Raw genomic sequence first — 23,163 nt, forward strand, 5'->3', positions numbered from 1 at the left:
TGGCATCATGAAGGTTGTGGACGCAGCGGGATCCACTGGAGGACTTGCAGCAGAGCAAGTATCCCCGCTCCGCCGGAAGTAGCCTCAAGCTTAGCAGTTCCCTCACGCGACATCTCTGCCAGCAACACAGCATGGCTCGAACCTTCTGCCCGTAAAACAGCGTCCTTACTTATAGTACCAATAGCCTACAGGTGCGCCTTGCTGCCTGATGAGCAAGCATTGTGAAGGGCAATCGCGGTGGCGATAGTGTTCTAGAGGCAGCGTGGTGGGCGAAACGGGGCTACGGTCGCAGCGCGGGCGGTGCCGAGGACAGTCGGTGGGCGAGGCTGAGGCAGGTTCGTATGAGGACTGGATATCGATCGGGCGGGCAGTTGACGTTGTGAAAGTGGCAGCGGGATGCAGTTTGCAGATGTATTCGGGAATACACTGATGGAGCGCGGAGCTGCGGAGTTGTGGGGATGCGAGGGTGGAGATGCGAAAGGTAGCGATAACACAATGGGTGCAACACGCAGGACACTCCCAACTTTCTACGAGCGAACACTGACACGGAAATACAAGTTTTCTTCTTGAACGGAAATAGATTTCCAGCAAGTAAAACGCCGTTTATCCGGGATAAAGGCGCTCCCGACACCCGATTTCTTTTCACTGGCTCTGGGAAGCAAATTAACCGCAGCTGCGCGGCTCATTGATTCGAGTGTGTCTGTGAGTGTTCTCGTGCTGACGCCCGCAGGGATGTGAACATTAGGCAACTGCGCCACTGAAGCGGGAGAACACAAAAGGCTGCCTCGTTCAATGTTCTTGCAGTGATCGCTCTCGTAATATCCCTGTCAAATGCACTGCTGGCGACACATGAGACGTGCGAGGAGGTTCAGCCTTGGCTTCACATGTGGGGGCGGATTATGCACATAAACGGTGGGAGCGCCGAACGTGCAGCGTGCGCCCGTCGAAATCTGATTTTCAGCAAACTTTCAATTTGTGTTGTGAATCTCTCAACGGAACATCTCGTATCATTCAACCATGAACGGGCCGAAGGATCCAGGTAGATCGGCTCGGACAGACGCTTCAAATCAAGACGGCACTAAGCAGGCTGAGGCCACCGATTTCGCCATAGACGCTGCTTACTTAGTCATCCACACGGTCGATTGCGATTCCAAATCCAATGAGGCACATGAAGGCCATGCAATCTCCGCCTCCTTCCTCGACCACCCCCGTCTCTTCGCCGGAGACAGCAAAGCAAGCGCATTGCGTGGCAAGAATCCAATAGAAGATGTGAACAGCTATATACAGCAGCAGGAAAACGTATGCTTGGTGGTTTACAAGGTCTATCACTGCCGTGAATACCACGAGGATATCAAAAAGGACTTTGTGCGCACCAAGCTGCCCAACGCCGATTTGACTGTGTCAACCCGAATCTGGCCCTTTCTGTTCATTCTGCCGCGCGATAGTAAAGAGGCCAAGCCAGAGCACGAGAGCATGGCCGTCCTCTCCGATGCGTTGCGCCACTGTCTTGAGAAGCTTGATCCCACGTTGAAGCCCGAGGACTATTCCGAGCCACCGCCTCCGCCGCCTCCGCCGCCACCTGGATCGCTGATGCCGCCTCCTCCACCCGACCTTCTTGATCAAAAAAGGGAAATGTTGCGCATGGATTTCCCATACCTGAGCCTTTATCACAAGCGTCAAGCCATCAATGAGTACATTGCCGATAACGAGGACGAAAGCCGACACCAACTGCTGGCTCTGCAGAAGTACCTAAACGAAGAGCTTGGTGAGGAGTACACAGAAGCAGACAAGCTTTTTGCCAGTGGTCGCGTGTCGAAAAAACATTTTCAGAAGTTGTTTGGCCCCGATCAGGTTGTCGTGGGTGTTCAGGATAATCAGCCGCAGGCATACATGTGTCGAAAGCTAGAGAAAATCCATCCCACACTCGAGCTGCAATGTTGGACCTGGGTGTTTGATGGCTTTTTCCGCAAGCAGGAGACCATTAATAGAGTGAAATGGCCTCCAGAAGGGGAAGACACAATTAAGGTGAGGGATTTGAATATGTACCCACTTCGCTTTGATCAGACGGGGCTGGAAGAACGTCTGAGAGCAAGAGGGGAAAAGTTCTGGCCACTTCGATACCGCAGATTTGTGAGCTACAATACGAAGCACCCATCATTTGAAATCCGTACCGTATGAATATCCCTGAATCATTTCCATGCGCACTGCTAACTTTTTTACAGACCAAGCCGAGATTCATGGTCGACATGAAGACATACCAACTGTTGCATGCTTCGACTGTCGAGGAGCCAGCCGAGCACAATACCATCAGTGCAGAAGAGATGAGGGAAGAACACCCACCTGGCGACGACTTCCCCTTGCTCCTACCAGCCACGGTTCTGGGCTACGGCTTTCACGACAAAAAATGGCGTACGTACTGACACTATAAAGGTCTTTTTGACGGAGCTGACCATCGCGTAGGATCTTTATTCGTTGATTGCATCGAGGAAGTAGACTGGAACGCCACAGCCTTCGAAAGGCTCGTGCTAGACGGCGACAAAAAAGAGATCATTGAAGCTCTGGTCACGGTCCATACGCAGACCCTCAACTCGACTGATCTAGTCGAGGGCAAAGGAAACGGTCTAGTGATGCTACTTCACGGCAGTCCCGGCACAGGTAAGACGCTTACAGCGGAATCTGTTGCAGAACTTACGGAAAAACCTCTATACCGCGTGACCTGCGGGGACATGGGTATAGATCCGGAGGCGGTGGAAAAATACCTCGAGTCCGTCTTTCACATCGGTACAATATGGGGATGCGTTGTCCTCCTTGATGAGGCAGATGTCTTCTTGGAGGAGCGCTCCGACGCTGATTTGGCGCGAAATGCATTGGTCTCGGTGTTCCTTCGGGCTGTCGAATACTACGATGGCATACTCATCCTCACTTCCAACCGCGTCGGCAAATTTGATGAAGCCTTCAAATCCAGAATTCAGCTCGCCGTTCATTACCCCTCCCTCGGCCAAACAGAACGCTTCAAAATCTGGTCAAAGTTCATCAACGCTCTGGTTCCCGAAGAGGACGCAAACGTAGTCAACGAGTTGAATAAACACATCCATCTGCTATCACAACACGAACTAAATGGAAGGCAGATTCGAAACACCATCAAGACTGCACGACAGCTTGCCTTCCACAAGAAGCAGAGGCTGCGGTTTGACCATTTCGAGAGAGTCATTTCAATTGCGAATGAATTCGAGAAGTATCTCGTCAAAACTCGAGGCGGGTACACGGATGATGAGATAGCCATGGACGGGAACATCCGAGCTCATTAGATGTTGGATCTAGGATCCTTTTCCTTTGGTGTTGTGTTGACTTGATCATTCTTCGTCCACGGGTGTATACATGTAATCGATCCAGGCGTGAACTACGTACTAGTTAGCTTGAGTGGCTTATTGTGATGTCATTACAGACTGCCAATGATCCCTTCCCTTTTTTTGTCAATGCTTTGTATAATTTGCTCAAGTTTTGCGCGATCATCGCACGAGGCGATAGATTTCAGAAGGTCTGGAACCATAGCTGAGGAGCTCATGGGTCCCGTGATCACACTAAAAAGTCGTGACACCTCTAGGGAAACCATTGCGCCGTAGATAGCGTAACTGACGATGCTCAAGTAGGCTGTGATGTCCATGGGTGAGCCTTTGCTGGACTTTTTGGGATGACCATCTCCATACCTCCACTTGAAACCAACTCTTCTTTTCTGGAAATGTTAAAGCGAAACCAATGGTCCATCACGAAGCGGATTCTTCGCTCATCTATTACAGGATATCGAGAGGCTAGATCGTACCACATCTGCCGTTTGGTAAGGCCTTCTGAAAGCTGTTAGTATCACGGTATCAGGTACATGAACTAGGGATATACCCTTATGACCTGAAACAGCCTGTATCGACCGTTAGACAAGAGTGCAAGCTAGTCTATTGGGAATTGAATACCCAGCTGCTGTACTCTGTAATGATCTTATAAATCTGCTTTCTTGCAACAAATGCCGAGCGCAATGCCTCAGCAACTTGGCCGACAGCCAGAGGATACCCCAATCCAGGTGAATTTGTGGACCCGCGGGAGACGTGAGGATCGACTGAAATAGCGCCCTTTTTTGTTGGTGTAGCATCATGAGCCGTCTGGTAAGTTGGCTTGACCTTGTGGGCTTGCGTGTTTGTGATAACCACTAAATGCACCAATGTTGACTCATCAAGAATGGCTAGCATCCTTGAAAGTTTACTGAGCAAGTTTGACTCCGTGGCATCCTCAGAAACGGTGTAGTTGACGTGTGAACAATCTTTCGATGGACCTATGGCCGAACTCAAAGAGCCGTACATATTCTTCCCGGGGATTTTCGATGATCTAGGACCGCGAGGTGTACTTGTGTTTGAATTACTCCATCGCTGTATGGGAGCAAGCCCTGGCTGTGCTGGTGAGGTGGTTTGCTGAAGCATGGTTCCATGTTGGGGTTCTCGCGTCACGCCGCCGAGGCCGGAGCTTGAAAGCGCAAGGGAAACGTCTGGTATTCGTCGTGCGCCCAAAGCAGACAGCTTGGAGCTATCGGACTGTACCCTTTCCATGCCGGTGCTGGCGCATTCTCTGACCAGTGGCTGGGGGTGAAATACGTTTCATTCCTGGACAGGCCGTGGGCTGAAAGCTTCGCAGAAAGTTGTGGCAAAAATTACGGGACGCGCGATAACCGGTGAAATACTGCTGCTGCCTGTCAGTGCCCGTCGCAGGCTGAGAGTTGCTCAGCCGCGCTTGGCAACTGCACATTTCGGGGCCAAGTTTGCCGGTGATCCTTACCCCTCATCAAGCGCTTGGGGATGAGTAATGCCCAATCATATGCGCCGTACGATACCGGGTGTGGTCTATCTCAGCGTATCAACCATCGACGTTTCGTCTTGCCGCTGAGGCGCATCGAATGGCCCCAGAGTGGCTGCATCATGCACATATTCATCTTCAGGCGCCTGCAGATGACGTGGAAATATGCGACTTGTGATTTAATGCTCAGCCTGACTGGATGAGAAATGGATTTACGCTGATAGAGAGGAGACAATCCCCCTCGCGCCTGGTGCGGGCCAGCTGTTGCGTCTCACCGGCTTTCGCATTACCCATGGCTGCCACGATCCCTCTAAGCGACGGCATTACTGCCGCATATCTTCCACTGGCAGTTCAACCGTAAGTTGACTAATAATTGTGACTTATCATTTACTTACAAAATTGCAGAACGAATGACATTGCACGTCAGGCTTACGATGAAGCCGTGTCTACGCTGCAGAAGGATCTAAAAGGGGACGCTAACGGCCTGAAGATCGTTTTCTCAGCTAATTCTCCAGAAAGCATTCTCCAAATTGTGAGCCATTTGGAGGATGAATACAACAAGCATCGATACAAGCGCAAGAAGGTTTTGGATTGTTTGCACAGCTTCTCCGCTCGCGTCGCGCACTACGAGCGCGTCCTCGATACCCTGGCACAGCACCACCCAGAGTATGTATCGCTAGCGTGGGGAACTTTAAAGCTGGTTTTCACCGTGAGCATCTTTCCCCACATCTTATTGGGTGATTATTTTTCTGACTGCTCATTCAGGGAATTATAAACCACCATGAACTTGTGGAGAAACTTGCGCAAGCCCTTACCGACATCGGCAATATACTAGCGCAAGTAAAACTCACCGCGGAGCTGTACCAAACAGAGCACATGAAACATGCCGTGGCAGCCCTGTATGCCTATATTCTCAAGTTCTTCGTCAACGTCATCCCCTGGTACAAGCACCGATCAGCTACTCGCCTACTGCTCTCCATTGTCAGCCCATTCGATGTCGTCTATAGAGACACCCTACAACACGTCAAGAATGCCGCCGATACGATCGCCAGTCTTGCCAGCCACGCCAGCTGGGCAGAGCTCCGGGACATGCACGGCGTGGTCAGGGATGTTCGAGGGGGCGTAGACGACGTCGACCTTCGCTTGCAAAGACTCGAGTATGGTGTCCAACAGATCAGTCGGTATACTATGAACTGCGAGCAGAAGATCGACCACGTGCTGAAGGTTGGCATCGCGACGAAGTCCCTCGTGGAGAAGCCACCGGCGGGACCCCGGGACATATACTGCTTCCAGCAGGAGATCCTCGTGCAGCTCAGCCCACCAGTTGATCCCGAACGAAACCTGCACAAGCAACAAGTCCTGTCCAGAAACCGCCAGAAGAAGCCTGGATACGTCTTTGACGTTGGCAGCGTCATGGCGGCCTTGAATTGGTGGGGAACAAGCCCGGGATCGTCACTGCTGATGCTGCAATCTGGATCCCGCGCGAATGCGGCTACCAAGAGTCTGGCCGTTGAGTTGATCTCTCATATCCGATCACAGCACTGTGAGACCCTCTACACACTTTCACAGCCCAGCTCTTCTGATTACACGCCGTCGATTGAAAACATCCTGAGGTCACTTTTTTGTCAGGCCATTCGCCGCCACAGCAACATCTTGCCCGAACTGTATGATGGACTCAACTTCGACAAACTCAAGTCAGACCACGCGGAGAAGGAATGGCTAGACCTCCTCTGCCGAATCCTGTGTAGAATAGGCACTTCCTTCGTCGTCATTGAAAGCGAGGACCTCTGCCGACTACACAGCGGCGACCGGAAATGGCAGCTGCAGTTTCTCTCAGCATTCAAGCAGCTCACGGAATCCGTCCAAGCCTCAGGGGCCACAGTCAAGATATTGGTGCTGAACTTTGGTGCGCCTGATTCAAAGCTGGTAGATGAGCTCGAAGGTAGCCCGCACGGGTATGCAACGGTGCATCGGGCATCGCCGCTACCCCCACGCCTTAAACGGACGGCTGCTGCGCGATCGGAGAAGCAACGAAAGAGTCTGAAGTCTCTTCGGATAAAGTCTTAGTAACGGCTCATGAAAAGAACAACCCGGGGTCTTGTCCTGGGAGGAGTTCGACCTTGAGGAAGGAAACATCTATGTAGTGCATCCGTGCGGCCACCGAGACTCGGGAGGATTTCACTGCAGTGACGGAACGGGAGTTCATCTTTCTCCTGATGAAATAAAATCAATGTATCTTTTCAAGATAACTAATCACAAGTGTGGAAGCAGTGGAGTGATGCGGTAGTTGGCGAGGTTAATGGATGGGAGATTGTTCTGTTTGCGAGTCCGGGGAATTGTTTTTTTAACACACGAGAATGGATTTTGGCTAGCAAGCAGCATATGCAACTAGCACCACTTCCAAATTTCTATTTTGTCAACGAGTGGATATCTTGGTTTTTTCAACAAAGTAGATTGTGGAGCTGAAATGTTGCGGAGTAATTTGAAAATACTTGGATAAAATCCGAAAAAGCCAGGAGCTTCGATGTGAATTCACCTGGGCTCGGAATATGTACAAAGATATATACTATTCAACTTGAAATACTGCTATACAAGTGCATTTCAATCTGTCATCAAGTCATGTGCAGAAACTAATACCACCCTCCCGCAATTCCCCCTCTTCCCCCAAACCCGAACCCGCTCAACCAGACGCCGCAGAAGCCATGTGCTCCACATCCCTATACCAAAGCTTCAGCGCCGACCCCACCGCCACAATCTCCCACACCTCTCCAAACGCGCCCGCCAACCCGCTCCCCAAAAACGAGAACCGCATCCCCTTCGACATGCTGCACGACGCATTGTGCGCAATCACAGCCACGACCTCGTTCCCATCGCTCGAGAAACCACGCCCACTGCCCACCGGCCCCCCGTTGGCGCCGCCGCCGCCAGACAGCCGCACCAGCTTCCAGCCGAACGAATACCCCGTCGCGACGGCGCTGATCTCCTCGCCATGGCTGCTGCGCCACTCGAACGTCTCCCTCCTCCCGCTCCCAGGCCCACCGACCTCGACCTCGAACCGCGCCGCCCTGCTCATCTTCCCCGTCTTGATGCTGCTCGTCGGCACCACGACGTCGGCGCCGCCGGGCCCGCGGCCGGGGACGGTCACGGTGAACTCCTGGTCCTTGTAGCCGCGCGAGAAGGCGCTAACGAGGACAGGGTGGTCGGGGGTGGGGCCGGCGTGGAGGGCGAGGGTTTGCTTGGAGGAGAAGAGCTTGTCGTGGATCTTGAGCGCGTGCGTCTTTTCGGATTTGCTGGGGCCGAGGTAGATTGTCGTCATGGATTTCCAGCTGTAGTAGCCGTTGATGGTGGGTGGGAAGGCGTGGAGGCTACTGCTGGAGGAGGAGGGGTAGGAAGCCTGGGGAGGATGAGGAGGAGGAGGAGCTGGTGCTGCTACTGGAGGGGCACCGCCGGCGGGGTAGGGAGAGGTGGAGGGAGCGTAGGGAGCGCCGGGGTAATAGTAGGCTTGTTGATTCTGGGCCTGTGGTGGTGGAGCAGCATATCCTGTGGAGGGAGCGAATGGGGCGCCGGGATAGTAGTAGGCCTGATTCGGTGCTGCGTGCTGCGGGGGAACGACAGGTCCGGCGGGCTGAGGGTATGCGGCGGTCGTGTATGGAGGAGGTGGTGGTATGAAGGACTTTTCGGATTGTTGGAAGGACTTCTCGGAGTCTTGGTAGGGAGCTTTTTCGTAGCTCATGGTGTATGTGGCTTTGGATGCAAGCGACAAGTGGTGTGTGTGGATGTCCGTAAGGCTTCGTTAATTGCAATTGTATGGTTAATGTGCAGAATGAAAAGTAGTGTTGCTTTGAGTTCTGAACGAAGGGCGTGTCGATGTTTTATCATCCTCTACCATGAGCACGGGTTCTACCCAAGCCATGCGATTCACAGCACAGCCTCGGCCTGGTAGTACTCAGATAGACCAATGAGGAGAATGCGTGTGCACGGCTCAGATCTATGATGTCATATCTGACAGGTTGGGGGCGGAAACCTATACGCGTATCGGCAAGTTAATTCGGGGCCACCGTCAGTAAAAGTGTATTCTTAGCCCCAAGCTAGCTTGAACAGTTTAGAGGCTGAAAATCCGTGTATCGCCGCCTTATAGTGGTTAAGGCTGTGGTGTCGGCCCGAATCGCTCAATACCTCCATCCCTCCACTCACTTGCCCCCATAACACAGTTCAGTACAGAACAATATCGCATAAACCAATTGAATTCGCACTCGATTGCTGGACAGCAGTCATCCCGTATGAAAATCTACATTTCTGACTGATCACACCACCGAAACGAGCTTAGGCCCCCGATGCTGACTTGTTGTTTCGCCAGGCGAAGTTCAGGTTCCTTTGTGTCGATTTCTGCGCTAGCATCTTCCCGCAAGATGGGGCTGTACATGACAGAGCCACCGCCCCCTGGATGTCACTGGCCCATCAAATGGGACCGGTTCCAAACATGCGCATAGAAGCAAGCGATCGGCCGCTGGTAGAATAAACAGATCTTTCTCGATCTCTCCGTCTAGAAGCAAGCCCATGGCCAAAAATAAACATTGTGTCACGAACCGCACGCGGCGTTCATTGTTTGCACCAGCGTTATCCACGGGCCAGATGGCGTCTATGATATCCAGGCGCAGATCAACAGTCAGTAGTTCGAGTGCCCTTTGATTCTCACAAAACCAGGTGAGGCTAGAGTTGTGCAGCTGAGCAGGCCGGAAAAATTCCTGACTTGACGTATGAATAGTTGACAGCAAGATGTAGAGACACATGTGCAGAGGCTGGCTGGCATGTGTCTATGTTTGGGTGTGTAACGACCCAGAATCTGTGTTGGGGGCGCGAAAGGTAGTGGCGGTTGCCGTCTTGGACGCATCGCCGCGATGTTTCCGTGTTTCAGTAGCTGTTCTGAAGTAAATGGCGACGGTAGAGAAGGTGGGAGAGGGGCGGCGAGGCAAATGACCAGAGCGGTGGTATGGCTGCAGGGCGCGCGATCGGGAAAGTGTGAACTGTGTGTCCCTTGCAGAAAATGCAACACATGTTGCACCCGATCAAAACGTGCAGATAGACCAGATGGATGCCGAGGGGTTGCAGATTCGCACCGCAAATTCCTGTTTGAATAGTCAACTAAGTAGAGAAAACAGTGTACAGAAGCATGGCGGGTAAGGAGCGTGGGAGAGCGTCATCACGCGCAGATAGACAGCAAGATAATATGAACAATTTGGGATTGCACTGCAAGCACAGAGGTCCTGTCCAGCGCCAAATTACGTGATGTCACTAATCGTGAATGTCCTGTTGTGAAAGCAGGTAACCGTGAACCGTACGCCGGCTCAGCCAAACCCATCAGCTGCTGAAGAACTTCCATGAATGACGTAATGAGATTGCTTTTGATACGTTCCTTTTCATTACCTTTCATTGTCAAATAGCTTTTTATCCTCTCGTGTTATGCTTCGCGGGAACTTCGACAGACTCAGAGACGGTGTCGCCCAGCTTGTAAGTCAGGGCCCAGATACAAGCGAAGGCGCCGTTTCGAGAGATCCAGTCTTCGTCGATGTTGATATTCTCCATACCAGCTTCAACCTCGTAGACACATTTGTCTCTCATCAAAGACGAGTATGTGCACTGTTCGGCGCTCGGAGAAGGAGGGGCTGTGGTGGTCTGTGGTGAGAACATTGGTTAGAATTGAGGTCAAAGTGCCTGTTGGTTGGGGTGATGACGAACTCTGGACGGCGGAGAGAGAGACGAGGTAGTGGGTTTCTCTTGTAGCTTCTGGCTCTGTTGCTGGCGATATTGCTGGTTCCGTCGATACTGCTCGTCCTGCTGATACTGTGGGCGCGGCCTGATCAGCGGCGGTGGCTGGGTGTGTGGCTCTTGTCGCTGCTATTTGACTGGTCAGCTGGATGAGGCTTGGCCATGCCACAGCGACGTACCATGTTGTCCGGCGGTTCCGGGAGCGGATGGGTAGAGGCGTGGACGGGAAGAGCGAGCGAGCGAGAAGATAAGTATGGGCGACACGAGAGCGGGGAAGCGCTCAGCGTGTGCTAAAGCGTTGGCGTGACTGCGACAGGCTCATTGTTTGCTTAGGGCTTTTCGGCTGGGGGTTGAGGGAACCAGACGGCGAGCTGCAGGTGGGCGCTAGGCCTCGAGCGGCGGGCGCGTCAGTGGCTTCGACGGTCGCACGCATGGTCGATTGAGATGCTGTAACGGTGATTTGAAGCGAGATCCGGGTTCGCGGTGCGGGCGGCCTGGTTGATGGTAGAGGTCACGGTGGAGAGAAAGGAAGGCGTAAGGTCGTGGCTTGCGGCCGCACTTTTTGCCGGAGGGCGCGCCGGCCGCCTGGCTCATCTGCACCGCCGTTGCGCGTGCTACTGCTGTCTCGCGCGCGCTCGTGGACTTTTTCCATTACTCCGTCGTCGAGCCGCTCATTCTGCTCGGATAGCGCCGACGATCTTCCTGCCCACCCGCGTTACTCGCGCCGCTAGCCGGCGCGGCAACGGATCGTGTGTTTTTTTCCTCCTTGCTTCGTGCGGGGCTCACTTTGCGAAGCGAGCCTTCCGTCTTCAGCAGCTCTTCCTTGAGCTTCGCCCCAGCCGACATCTCATATTTCACCCTTCCACTGACGCATCTAGGCACGGCCCCGATGTCTGTCGGCTACTGGCGACGACTTCCAGCCACCAACTACATTGCCTTCGCTGCCGCTCGCCTGCGTTCGGTTAAGTACAGCACTCTGAGATGTCATGCGGTGTGCTGCAGCCTGCTGCAACATTTCTCGCACTTTGGCCACCGCGACTCGTTTCATGTTATCAGATCCTATTTACGCTGAAAACGCCCTGTCGCGTCTGCTGCTTCCGCCGAACTGGAAAGCTCCACAACCAAGTCCTATGACCATTCGTCACCGCTTCGAAACCCGGACATATCCAGTACATTACTTCAACTTTGATTTTGATTGGTGGGTCATTGCGCCGTATCATTTCATGGTCAGCTGGTCCCCTCACGTTGCTTCTAAGTATCACTGACCACATGAACAGACTACCCGTTGCCAATTTCCTGTCGCTCCCCAGCCTACGTCTCGTGTTGGCCTCCACTGATCTATGACTCGTGAGTCTTTGCAACGAAATTGCGTTGCACAGCAGCCCGAAAATGTGAAGGGAGAACATTTTGATGATCACATCCCCATGTCATCAATCTTGGCCTTCATTGAGCCATGACATTATAAGCAGATTCTCTTTTAGCATTCGTCGCAGCTCGCTTCTTCCCGCTGACAGCTGTCAACCAAAGTATAATAGGCTTTCTATTATGTATTGACGGGGCAGAGTCACCAGATCCAGAATGACAAGCATCATTGCCGCAGATGACAACCCTGCTCGCCTCGAGCCACCTACCCTTCTTTTCCGCCAGAACAATGGTGCAGCGTCTGCACCTACCCGACATTTCTGTCCTGCTGCGCGTGATAATCTCCGCCTTATTACCAGCAAGGGCGCATCTTCCGCCAGTGCTTCAACTATCTCCCGGAGATAGTCGAACCTTGTATTCCATACCGCTTTTCATGCTTCTGTCGTATCAATTTTCCAACTGACAAGTGATATCATCGCCTTGTTCTACCGCCAGGAGAGTCCAAAGATTCCTGTAGCAGCATAGTAAGCCACCTTTCCCCGTTCGCCTGACCGCTTCCTCACGCCCAAGGCTCGGGATTATAGGCCAACCTTTTTGGTTGCCGCTGGCGGCCACTTTCCTACAAATGTTGAGTGTCATACCTCAGTGTTTATGGTACGATGAAAGCTCACTACCGGAAAGGACGATCCAACTGTAGAACTAATTTGACAGGTTAAAATACTGATGGTACACTTCAGAAAGGGTCTTTTCGTCAGAAGGTACATTCATTCGGAAGTTCACTCGAGGAGTGGATAAACCTTTCCTTCGCGTAAAGCCACAAAGGTGGATTGTGCCATCTTGGGCCGAGTGAATCTGCTCCCACCCGATAATCCGTTGACTATGCCCGACCCTTGACGGATTGGATGGATCCCGTAACCGCCGCCAAGAATACACGATATGTTGAGTTCCCAGGGGAGGTGCGACATTCGTGCAACCAAAGGATGTTTTCAAGAAGTTCCAGGCTTCCGCTTTTCCCTGTCAAGTTGCATAACATCTCGCGCAGCTACCTTGCATCTCAACTGTCAGCTGCCCCTGGGTATTGCACGTATCATTGAGCGAGCGCGCCTCATTTACTGCAGACCCTGATCGATGCAGCATGCAGTATGTGCAGCGTGAGGATGGAATCACTCTCACGCAGCCTCATGTTTCGAATGCTGTGTACCCTTGAAGGCATCGTCGACAGTTGCCTCTTCAGCTCCAACTCTCTCGAGTTGTAACGATGACCGGGGTTTGGTGATTACTGATCATGCATGTGCTGCATTGGTGGTGCAATGTATGCTGTACTGGGGTCAGGACAGGTTGGCATGCGTCTGCAGCCCGTCAAATCCGCACAGCTCTCCTCCATGGATCTGATTGCGGCAGAAGTATTTGCCGGCACGACGCGACGCGTCTCGGTGGGATTTGCAGAGATCAAAATAAAAGAGCCAGCGAAGAAAGGGAAGCAAGGGCCGAAGTGTTTCGCATCTTCGTTCCACAACCACCAGAATTACCTTTGGAATTACGAGCTCCACGTCTCCATCATTAAGCTGGCATTGAGGTCTGAAAGGAGAAGCTCTGCGTCTGGACCTCCGGAGCAACGTACGGGCCGGATGAACCACTTGCAGGCGGCCCGGCTGTCCGTACCGGTCAAGACCCTACGTTGTACATTACAACTGTTCCTGATGTCACTGCTAATTCGCAGCGGCTAGATTCAACCACATACGGGCTTGGCAATGCTCGACACGTAGGGGTCGCCTATTGTCGCACAGTCACCCTCTCTTCTCCGCTCTACTCGATCCCCACCGCCAACTCCGCGAGGCAACTTAGCCGCCGTATACCAAGCTTTCCGGGATCCATCATGACGCGTGTCATCCTCGACGGGCCGTTTCTGCAAGCACGTCCATCTCACTCAGCCGCATCAGCCTGTCAACGGCAAAGAACCCAAGATCGCACGCTATTCCAAGCGGGGTTACAGAAAGGACCGGCAATGGAATGTCCCACAGGTCCGGGCGGCGGATAGATGCATGCCCTCCGCGCACAACGACCGGTCGGTGGTTTGTTTGCCTCGTCGTCCGTCCTACCATCGATTCTCTCCCGGAGCCAGCGGCACGTTGCCTTGAGAGAGATTTCGACGTGCTCCGGAGGGCCCAAGACTCGAAGATAAAGCGACTGGTGGCTTCCTCAGCTTATTCCTGTTTCCTCTCAGGCCCGCTTCCATCCTCCTTCCTTCCTTTGCTTCTGAACAACGAGTCCGCCCCGTAGCCGTGCGTCGACAGTCAGTCAGGATGGACGCTCCCATCTACGAAGACGACCTTACCACCATTCATGGCCGGCACGCGGCCCCGTTAGTGCGCCTCCGTGACCGCACTGCCACCGATGTCATCGCCCTGAGCACTGCAGTTACCGAGGAGCGATTACAAGCTGCATTGGCGGATCTCAATGATGTTGCCACAATCATTGATGACATGTTCGTCGATGGTGAGATAGAGGACCCAGATATCCCGTTTGGAGAGCTACGACTGGCATGGATCGGTGGTGAGTTTCCTCAGTTCCTCAAGGTGTATCACTCAAACAATTAGAGTAGTGTGGCTGATAACCACTTCGAGTAGGTCTCAAGCTGAGCGGTTCTGCGGCGGATCTAGGCTTCGGCGGAGACGAGGAAGAGGACGATATCCACAGCTACCCTACGAACGGCATGCATCCTTATGATTACAGTGACGACGATGATACCGACGGTGACACTGATGTGGACGACGCATCCTCCTCTGGATATTCGGACTCCGGAGTAGACTCACTGTCCTTGATGGAGCTTGCGAGCAAGTGGTAAATGATGGTTTCCTTCTCAGATGTCATCCAATTACGTCAATTTTAGCACGGCGGCCGTTGTGTTGGGACCAATTTACCCCACACACCCGGCTTTCAAGCAACATTCAACTTCCGTGTTCCTGCACCCACGGCTCGAACGAGACATGGGCCCTATGCTCCAATCACCTCACTCCACTCCAAATCTGCTCCCTCCTCCTCCACCCCCCGGCGCTAATCACTCGCTAACCATCCACACCCACAGCGCAACAACCACCTTCACCGACCTCCGTCACCTCTACGCCCTCCACTACGCCATCCACATCCACCGCCTCGACCGTCTCCTCCTTCGCCTACCCCCCGGCATCTTTACCCCCGTCGACGCCGCCACCTCCGGCGTCTTTAGCACCGCTCCTTCCGCACTCGACGGCCCGCACCGGCCCGAACCCATCCGGCAGCCGCCTCCGCCACCGCCGGGCGCCGTAATTGCCGACAAGGCGTATGAGTACAGCATAGGCGGTGCGGGGGCGCCGTTGTCCAAGCAGAAAGAAGCAGAGTATGCGCGGGTGCTGGCGGACGAGATTGCACGGGTCGCGGAGTACAAGCAGGCGGTGGTGGGGGTGCTGGTAAGGGAGATTGCGGGGTGTGGGGGTGTGGGGGTGGTTATGTGAGCGTGGGGTTTCTTGTTTCTGGGGGAATTGTTCTCTGATTGTCTCCTTGTTGATGTCTTTGGGAGGCATTCTTTGCTTAGTATTATTGGTTCTGGAGGATCTCTCCCTGTCGTCTTCTGAGCTGCCGGCGGTTCCGGGGCTTAGTTTTGGGTCTGATGGTTCTTTTGTGGTCCATCATGTGGAAGTATCGTATAGGAGGTGTATGTGTAGGGTCATAGTGACGAGGATGACGATCAATCAAAAGTTTTGTTTTTGGGGTTCGCATCTTCCAGCACAGATCCTCCCACTGCTTTGACTACAGGGGTGTGCTGCTCCTATCTCAATTCGTATATGCTGAAGTACGCTTTTCGACTGCTCTGCAGCAGCCCTGCAGTCGCCCCGTATTCCGTATAGAAGAACCGTGAGAAGCGATACCAGGGGCACAATCACATGAATTTCCTCCGCACGGCATCATCTTTCCCCCGGGCAAAAGTCCTCGCCTCGCCTTTTTCTCCGCACCACCGCTTCCACCCCGTCGCCAAGACGACCCCTGCAACTCTCGCCTCGCTTGCATTCCCACCGATCCCGCCGAGCCCGCCAGCGAAATAGCGCCGCTGCTGTCAACTTCAAACGTCTGAATCGGTGCGGCACGGCCCGTCGCCGGGATAAGGATTGGTTCAACGGCGCGGGCTAAACTGGATGCAGAGAGTGAGGCGAGGTGGAGTGCACCAATTGGAGAGGGACGACAAGGCACGCGGGCGGCGGACTGAAAGTGGGGAGCCGATACCGATGCGGGAGCGGAGCGCACGTGTTGGGGGGGAGGGGCGAGAGCGAGGGCAATGCGGTACCTGGTGTACACGACAGCGAGCTGGTACACAGAAGTGTACCTAGGTGGTTTTCCTTTTTCTATGAATCATAGATGCGGCTCTGCAGTATTACAGCGGGAAAGGATCTGACAAGCAAAAGGGAAATCAAAAAAGAAATCATCGCGCAGCAAGGCTGCCATCGTCGCGCAAGGCATCCGCTGCGATACCACTCTGTGCAGTAGTTACCCGATCCTGTTGCAGCGACCCCGCTAGGATAAACGGCGCGGATCTTGGCTTCAAAAGGGGATCGGGGAGTTTCCGATGGCTGGGTAGCGCGAGGGTATGACCAGGGACCGAGCCAGGCCGTCCCCGCCATTGTGTTCCGTCCAGCTTGTTACGCCCTTCCTCATTTGGTAGTTGCCACAATAGGGCAGAAATTTTGAAACCGAGAGCTCGAGACGCGGCACTAATTGTTCCAACCTTTGAACGTCATTTTCAATGAGCAAGGAGAGCAATAAAAAATAGAAGAAAAAAAAATGACGAACTTCAGAGCAGGGATTCTCTATATTTACAGCAAGCTCTTTGCTAACACGACATCTCACTCGCGGCAACGACATTGTAAAAGCTGAGGTCATGATGCGGACTGGTGCGTGCATGCACGCATGAGCGTATGCGGCCGAGCAGCGCGTGTATCATGTGCCTGGCTTATCCGCAGGCAAGACAATCCTGTTTTCGCGCTGCATTGGGGACGAGTTTCTGCTGTGCTATCGCTCTAGGATGCTGGAATCAAGAACAGGGGTACTTACATAGTGCAGTACCATGAAACTCACAAGGGCCAGCCTTCGGATCATATTGGCTGTTCAGCTAGGACGAGGCAATGGCCGCTGGACTTTGGTGCCTTGAATTTTGCTTTTATCACACGCATGCGCCAGGCATTCTGGGTCTTAACTACGTGTCGAAAAGACACGTTTGTTTTTTTCTTCTTTTCCGAGTAGTAGACCAGTGTGCAACTATAGCCATCTCGTATACTTAGTCTGCTGGACTGCATTTTGCAAGCTAGCAAGACAACGGAATATGCAATCCAACTCCCAAGCTCATGGAGTTACAAATATCCACGCGTACAATGCGGATATAGACCCCGTCCCTAATGGCGGCGGTGACAGCGGAGACGTTGAGGATTCCACTCCTTCTCTTTTTTGGCTGGGACTTTCCTGCTGAAACGGGCTGTCTCAGAGATTAGTTGCATGAAAAATGAATGGTTCTCAACTTGAAACCCTGTGCTTTGGTATTTTTTTTACTTGTCGCACGGCCAGATAACGTTTCTCAATTTTGGCAGCAGTTGTGGACATTGAGATGTCGAGCTTCATGGTCAAATTGCGCGAAAGCTATCATGCAATCCACGAGTCTACGGGCGCGGTTTCAGTCTATTGAAAGTTCTTTTACAGTGCAAATGTCATGACCAGGGTTTATTCAGTTCATCATCCCACAATCAAGGCTGCTATCGATACCGGCTCGGTGGTGCCCGCCGTCAAGACATGCAAAAGGCATTACCCCTCTGTGCAAGGATCCACTCAACGCCCAAGTTGTATCTAGGGACTCTATTCACATACCTCAAGACTTAATCTGAGCAGCTTCTAGTAGATGATGATTTTCTAAGATTACATCACAGGAGGGCCTCAACGGGCCGATAACTCGGATCGTAGTAGTATAACCATAATGTGCCGAAAAAGCAAGAAATCTAGAAACTTTAAGTGGCCAGGAACCTTCATATCGGAATCCTTCAGTATCAAAGCATCATTTTATTCCTGGGGCCGGGATCGGAATTAATCCCGCATGGCCTGTCGTGGCGTACCAGCAACATCTGCCGCAAGCAGCTCATTCGTCCGGAGACCGCTCCATTCGTCGTACTAAAAGTTCCCAACGCTGCCTCATTACCCATTAACTGGTCCGCCTCCCGCGGACCCGGTATCAGGATGGCGCAGACATTATTTCCCCGCAAATTGTGGATCTGCTCCAGCCGTCTGGCAAGCGGAGCCTGCTGCAAGGATGATGTAGTAGGGCTGAAGATCCTATGGTGTGTCGAATTGAGCCTCAATCGCGACCTCGAACCGGGGTGGCCGAGTGACACCTGCACGTAATTTGGTAGTGGCTAACTTTGCAGTATGCGCAAGTGGAGCCATACCTCGGATATTGAACCGCGGCTCTTATCTGAGCTGGATGAACGATCCCGAATTAACCTCTATCTTCTTTCCGACTTTCAGCTCCACTCCGTCCACGAACGTAATAATTTCTTTGCCAATGCGCTCCACGCAGATCTTCTGTGGAAATTGTTGCAATATCCAGCGCTAGTGCCGGCTGGGAGAAATCAGATTTTGTTGAACAGTGCAAAGTGATTGAATTGTACACTGCTGAAGAGCAGAATAACAGCAGAAACTACCTGTTTATATACATGATTGTTGTGTGCACGCGCCTTGAAGTATCGTGAGTAAGTCACGCTTGGTGGTGAGATAAACAGGGGTTCTGCCTTGGTGTTGAGAAAAGAACACGAGATATACGGCAGTTAAACTCGGGGTAAAAAGTAAAGCACAGTCTGACAGATTTTGGGTGACTCACGCTCGGTGTGGTACCTGGGTTGATCCGCGCATGCCACTGTGAGACTATCGGGTTATAGGTTGCCATGTTCCAATTCTCAGGTCCAAACATGGTGTTTCTCTTCCTTACACGGCCGAACGTGTACCTGGCGTTATCCTTTAAGGTGACTTTATGGAGAGGGATGTGCTCTACGGACTCGTCTGCGACTCCATCTCGACACTCGTGGCTGATGAGCTTGACAACTTGCACTGCAAATCTACTAGGAACACGGTGAAAGCGAAGAGGGATCTTCCTACCGCATGGAGTTGCCATTCTGGTCGGTATGTCCTCCCTGCGACCTCTGAGCGTAGTGGACATTGAGCACAACGCGTCTATAGGAAAGTACTGTGACACAAGCTATCTTCCCGCCCACAACCGTGCGTGACTGCTGGCAAGATGTGCCCGGCACGCTACCACGGCAACCCCCCGGTCAGGCTTAAACCGCATCTGTTGCTGCGTGCATGCCATCAACACGGATGCGCACGAGACACCCGCCATCGCGATTCAAGCACAAATTGAGCTGCACAAATAATCTAGAAGAGTCCAGGCATTCCATCACATTTTACTTCAACCTCGGCCTCAGTAGTATTTCATCCCAATATCAGGATATCATCACCACGGGCGCACCTGCACAAAATATCCACAGTCAGATCTCCGTCGCTATGTCCGAGACGCTTGCTCTTGATCCTGCTCTGTCTGCCCAACGTTTCGTACTGTGACTTACCAACGCCCGCCTTCAAATCCGGAGGCCTGGGCTCGCAAAGCACCTACTACCCTTTCATCACTCGTCATCACGCTCGTCACCTGCTTGCGCTTCCCAGATTCATTCCCCTAAATGTTCCACTTTCAGGATACTTGCTTGTCGATCCTTGTTTTGGTTCGAGCGTTCGAGACGCACCACTTGGGAGAGAAGGAAGGTCAAAGAGGCAAGAGCTCGCAATGGGGACTGAGGCAACGGTGATTCACTGGGTAACCCGGTGATAGAGGAGTGCAGGGGTTTTAATAGCCGTAGCGGGTTCAAAGAAGTCTACAAGGCGCTTCTTATATGGGGGATCAAGTGTGAAGTCTGAGAAGCCTTGCTGTGCGAACTTGGTGGCTGATTTACGCTCTGATCTCGTACAGCGGTAGGCTTGAAGCAGACGGGTGTTCCTCAATATAGTTCTAAAATGTCTTACTGCTGCCCTTTTGGTCGTACATTGATCTTATCGATCAATATTGCAGCACTATAGCTGATGAGAAAACGCCGAATTACATTCTCAGGAGTGCAAAGTGTCTTGCGAAATATGCCAGTACCTTTTGACTGTTCTCTAAAACCTTTATTAGTACGCATGAAATCTTTCTAAACCTTCTAGAAAAGGTGCAATGTTGAACCCTTTATTCTACATCACATGTATTGCACTCAATATAATTGTAACATTAAGCAAGTCTACGGCAGATAGAAACTTCTTCAGCGGTAGAAAAGGAAAACAGGCATGTAGGTGCTGCAAGGAATACGTATATCAAATATCAAATTGATCCTTCATTAAACATAGTTTCGTACAATTTCCCAACACCTATATCAATCTGTCTGTGTACTTTAGAATATTATAATCCCACCAATGCCAGCTCACAGGTCCACCCTCTGCATGGGAATGCTCACAGTACTACAGTACCGTGATATGTACAGACTGTTTATTGAAAAATCCAATAGCCTTCTCTGTTTTGGCCTCCTTGGTTCTGGTACTCTGGAAGTCCTATTGACTTCATTGTTCATCTGAACCAATGCCAACCGGAGCCAGGAAGTCTTCCACGGGCGTGTGGACTTCATATACCGGCGGTACGGCAACAACTGCGAGCAGTTTAGAACGAATAAATGCGCAGGAAATAGGGACCGTAGCCGGTACCTTTTTTGTCGCGAATGATTGGGCTTCTGCCAATTTTGATTCTTTCACCGGACTTGACTTCCTCCCATTCATTCACCATCAGTTCTCTCACATTCAGGTTGGCATCTTCAACGAAGGTCGGGATACTCCGACGATTTGCCTTGACCTCGACAATCTACAATGCAAGTCAATTACCTCAAATATAGTACCGTAAGGGGATGATCAAATTACATTTTTGTCCTTCCCGGGGCGAAGGGTCAATTGGTTGATGCCAACGATTGGATTATACGTATATAGGTTGTTTTCCTCGGGGATCATTCCGGGGTCGCTCCGTGGTGCCCATTCCATTGTACAGGAATCTTCAGCTGTCTTGAAAGTTATTATTCGGTATGGAAGGTTATCTACTTTAGAGCCCAGATTCACAATGCCGTCATCTTTAGGGAGGAATTTAACGACTCGCGCTGTGTGTAAAAGTTAGAGCATTGGCGCAGCTGGAGCGGAAACGCTTACTTGTGGAAGACTGCATGGTGTCACGGTATTACGAGGGGAATTTCCGGAAGGATTTGAGGTGTTCAATCCAGAAAGAGAGCTACAGAGCAGAAGTCGTATGTTGCCGGGTGAAGGTTGTCGTGAAGAGCCATAGGTATTAACACATCTACTTTATATATGTGTGTGTATGTTAGCAGAGTGGATAGGTCAGCAGTAACACTTATATGTGTGAACTTCAATTCATTATGTGCTGTTAGCGAGGAGCTAAATATACTCTATGTGCGCTTTATGTTAAAGTTTTCGAACCACGCGCACCCCAGTAATGAACAAATCATCAGTCTATTACATATCGCGGAGAGAAAACCGTGAATTGGTGTTGTACTCCGCCACCCGCTGGCACAAGGCGGCCCCTAGTACAAAGAGCGTTTCTCCAGTGCAAAACTTAGCATGGAGTGTGTAGCATGTGCAAATAAGATGCCGATTGTGATGAATCGTCAAAACAAGATATAGGTTCCACCGAGCTGGATCATGTGGAACAACTGCACTAGTAGTATTTCAGCTTTGTACTATGTCAAAGGCACATTTGGCTTACTGGGAAGTCACGCGGGCAATGATAGCGGAGCTGGCGAATGCCATGCTCAAGAGAGATTAACGTAAGTATGACAGTTTCCAGAAACTCAGGCAGACTTCACTGGCTTCATTTTTGCCTTATATGATAAATGTTTTCATAGAACCATTCCGCAACATTAATTGCCGGATCGAACACATTACGGCGGGCGGAGCGGCCACTTGCGCTGAACCTCCGAAGATTGAACCCTCTACCTATTTATTTCAATCTTCCAAATTTAGCTTGGATTCGAACGGCAGCTTACCCTCAAATAAGCAGTTACCATATGGCTCTCTGTTTCAAGCCGCACGGCGATCACTACGCAAATGCTGATGCTATCTCGGCATAGTACCCCACAATCATGTCACGTTCGAATTCGCCACACCATGCATCCTGTCGCCTCGGTTGCGCTCGATTTCGCCCAGCACGATGCTGATATCAATGCGTTGCGTCTTCTAGCTCTATCACAGGGGTACGCCACCGGGTGTTCTCGTATTACAGATCAGGTCTAGATAAAAGCCAGTCGCCCGCATCAAATGTGCTTGTCAACATTCTGATAGGGCGTAATCCTCGCATTGCAGGAAATGAGAAATACCGATATGGACTACCAGCCACGGCGACAGAGCGCTCAGTGCCACAACTCTCCTCTCTTCCCTTCTGCATCTGCGCTTCGACCGGAGGGCGCCGAGAATTCTACCTGCGGCAAATAGGTATTGGATTCACTGTTGAAAAGTGACGGACTTGCAAAATCCCGGGCGGAATGGCGCTTGATGATGTTGGATGCCTGCGCTCACGGCTACTCAGAGAATTCGCGTACTGAAGAGACCCACGTGGCACTTGCCCGATGCTAGCGAAGCTTGCGATTATTCTATGGAGGAGTCCTTGGACTCACGCTCTGTTGTAGGACGGTCTGAGGTGCGCCTGGCGCTGCTTCGATAATGAAGGAACTCTCCTGTTCAGCACCTTGATCAGCCTGTAGAATTAGACCAGGCTCGAGAAGGATGAGCAAACGACAGGTGATCGCAGCGATACTGAGTTTCCACACCATTATCCCTCCCACCCACATCAAGAGCCTTTTCATAACCATTCTTTCTATAGATGCCGCCCTCGCACATAAATCTTGGAGTTTCCACCCCATACTCGAAACGTGCACACTGTATAGCTCCGAGTACCGAGTCAACTTCCTTGAAGCTCAGGTCTCGGAAAAGGTATATATTTCGTAATATATCCTTCAAAAACGTCCAGATCTTCCACCTCGAAGATGAATGAAGTTGGTGTAACTGGGAGCCATTCAGGCAAGGTCTTTGAATGAGGATGGAGAGGGATGGGGGGGG

At 51.9% G+C, this 23,163-nt stretch overlaps 5 protein-coding genes across 5 annotated transcripts; 3 read left to right on the forward strand and 2 right to left on the reverse strand.

Annotated features, from left to right (window-relative positions):
* Positions 1-1,017: 1,017 nt before the first annotated feature.
* On the forward strand, positions 1,018-3,308 carry LTHEOB_5068 (AAA family ATPase; the record flags this gene model as incomplete). The annotated part of the gene is made up of 3 exons (XM_035514172.1): positions 1,018-2,025; positions 2,223-2,409; positions 2,461-3,308. 3 exons carry the CDS (start codon positions 1,018-1,020, stop codon positions 3,306-3,308), a joined length of 2,043 nt encoding a protein of 680 aa, XP_035374510.1.
* A 1,820-nt stretch (positions 3,309-5,128) lies between these two features.
* LTHEOB_5069 (Nacht domain protein) lies at positions 5,129-6,903 on the forward strand (the record flags this gene model as incomplete). The annotated part of the gene is made up of 3 exons (XM_035514173.1): positions 5,129-5,193; positions 5,242-5,545; positions 5,602-6,903. 3 exons carry the CDS (start codon positions 5,129-5,131, stop codon positions 6,901-6,903), a joined length of 1,671 nt encoding a protein of 556 aa, XP_035374511.1.
* A 613-nt stretch (positions 6,904-7,516) lies between these two features.
* On the reverse strand, positions 7,517-8,569 carry LTHEOB_5070 (uncharacterized protein; the record flags this gene model as incomplete). The annotated part of the gene is made up of 1 exon (XM_035514175.1): positions 7,517-8,569. One exon carries the CDS (start codon positions 8,567-8,569, stop codon positions 7,517-7,519), a length of 1,053 nt encoding a protein of 350 aa, XP_035374512.1.
* A 1,712-nt stretch (positions 8,570-10,281) lies between these two features.
* On the reverse strand, positions 10,282-10,784 carry LTHEOB_5071 (uncharacterized protein; the record flags this gene model as incomplete). The annotated part of the gene is made up of 3 exons (XM_035514176.1): positions 10,282-10,509; positions 10,573-10,731; positions 10,782-10,784. The coding sequence occupies 3 exons, from the start codon at positions 10,782-10,784 to the stop codon at positions 10,282-10,284; spliced, it is 390 nt and encodes a 129-aa protein (XP_035374513.1).
* A 3,483-nt stretch (positions 10,785-14,267) lies between these two features.
* Positions 14,268-15,455, forward strand: LTHEOB_5072 (uncharacterized protein; the record flags this gene model as incomplete). The annotated part of the gene is made up of 3 exons (XM_035514177.1): positions 14,268-14,517; positions 14,592-14,805; positions 15,050-15,455. The coding sequence occupies 3 exons, from the start codon at positions 14,268-14,270 to the stop codon at positions 15,453-15,455; spliced, it is 870 nt and encodes a 289-aa protein (XP_035374514.1).
* Between the last annotated feature and the right edge of the window lie 7,708 nt (positions 15,456-23,163).

The sequence above is a fragment of the Lasiodiplodia theobromae genome (genome assembly GCF_012971845.1).
Source record: "Lasiodiplodia theobromae strain AM2As chromosome Unknown scaffold_13, whole genome shotgun sequence".
NCBI classification, from domain to species: Eukaryota; Fungi; Ascomycota; class Dothideomycetes; order Botryosphaeriales; family Botryosphaeriaceae; genus Lasiodiplodia; species Lasiodiplodia theobromae.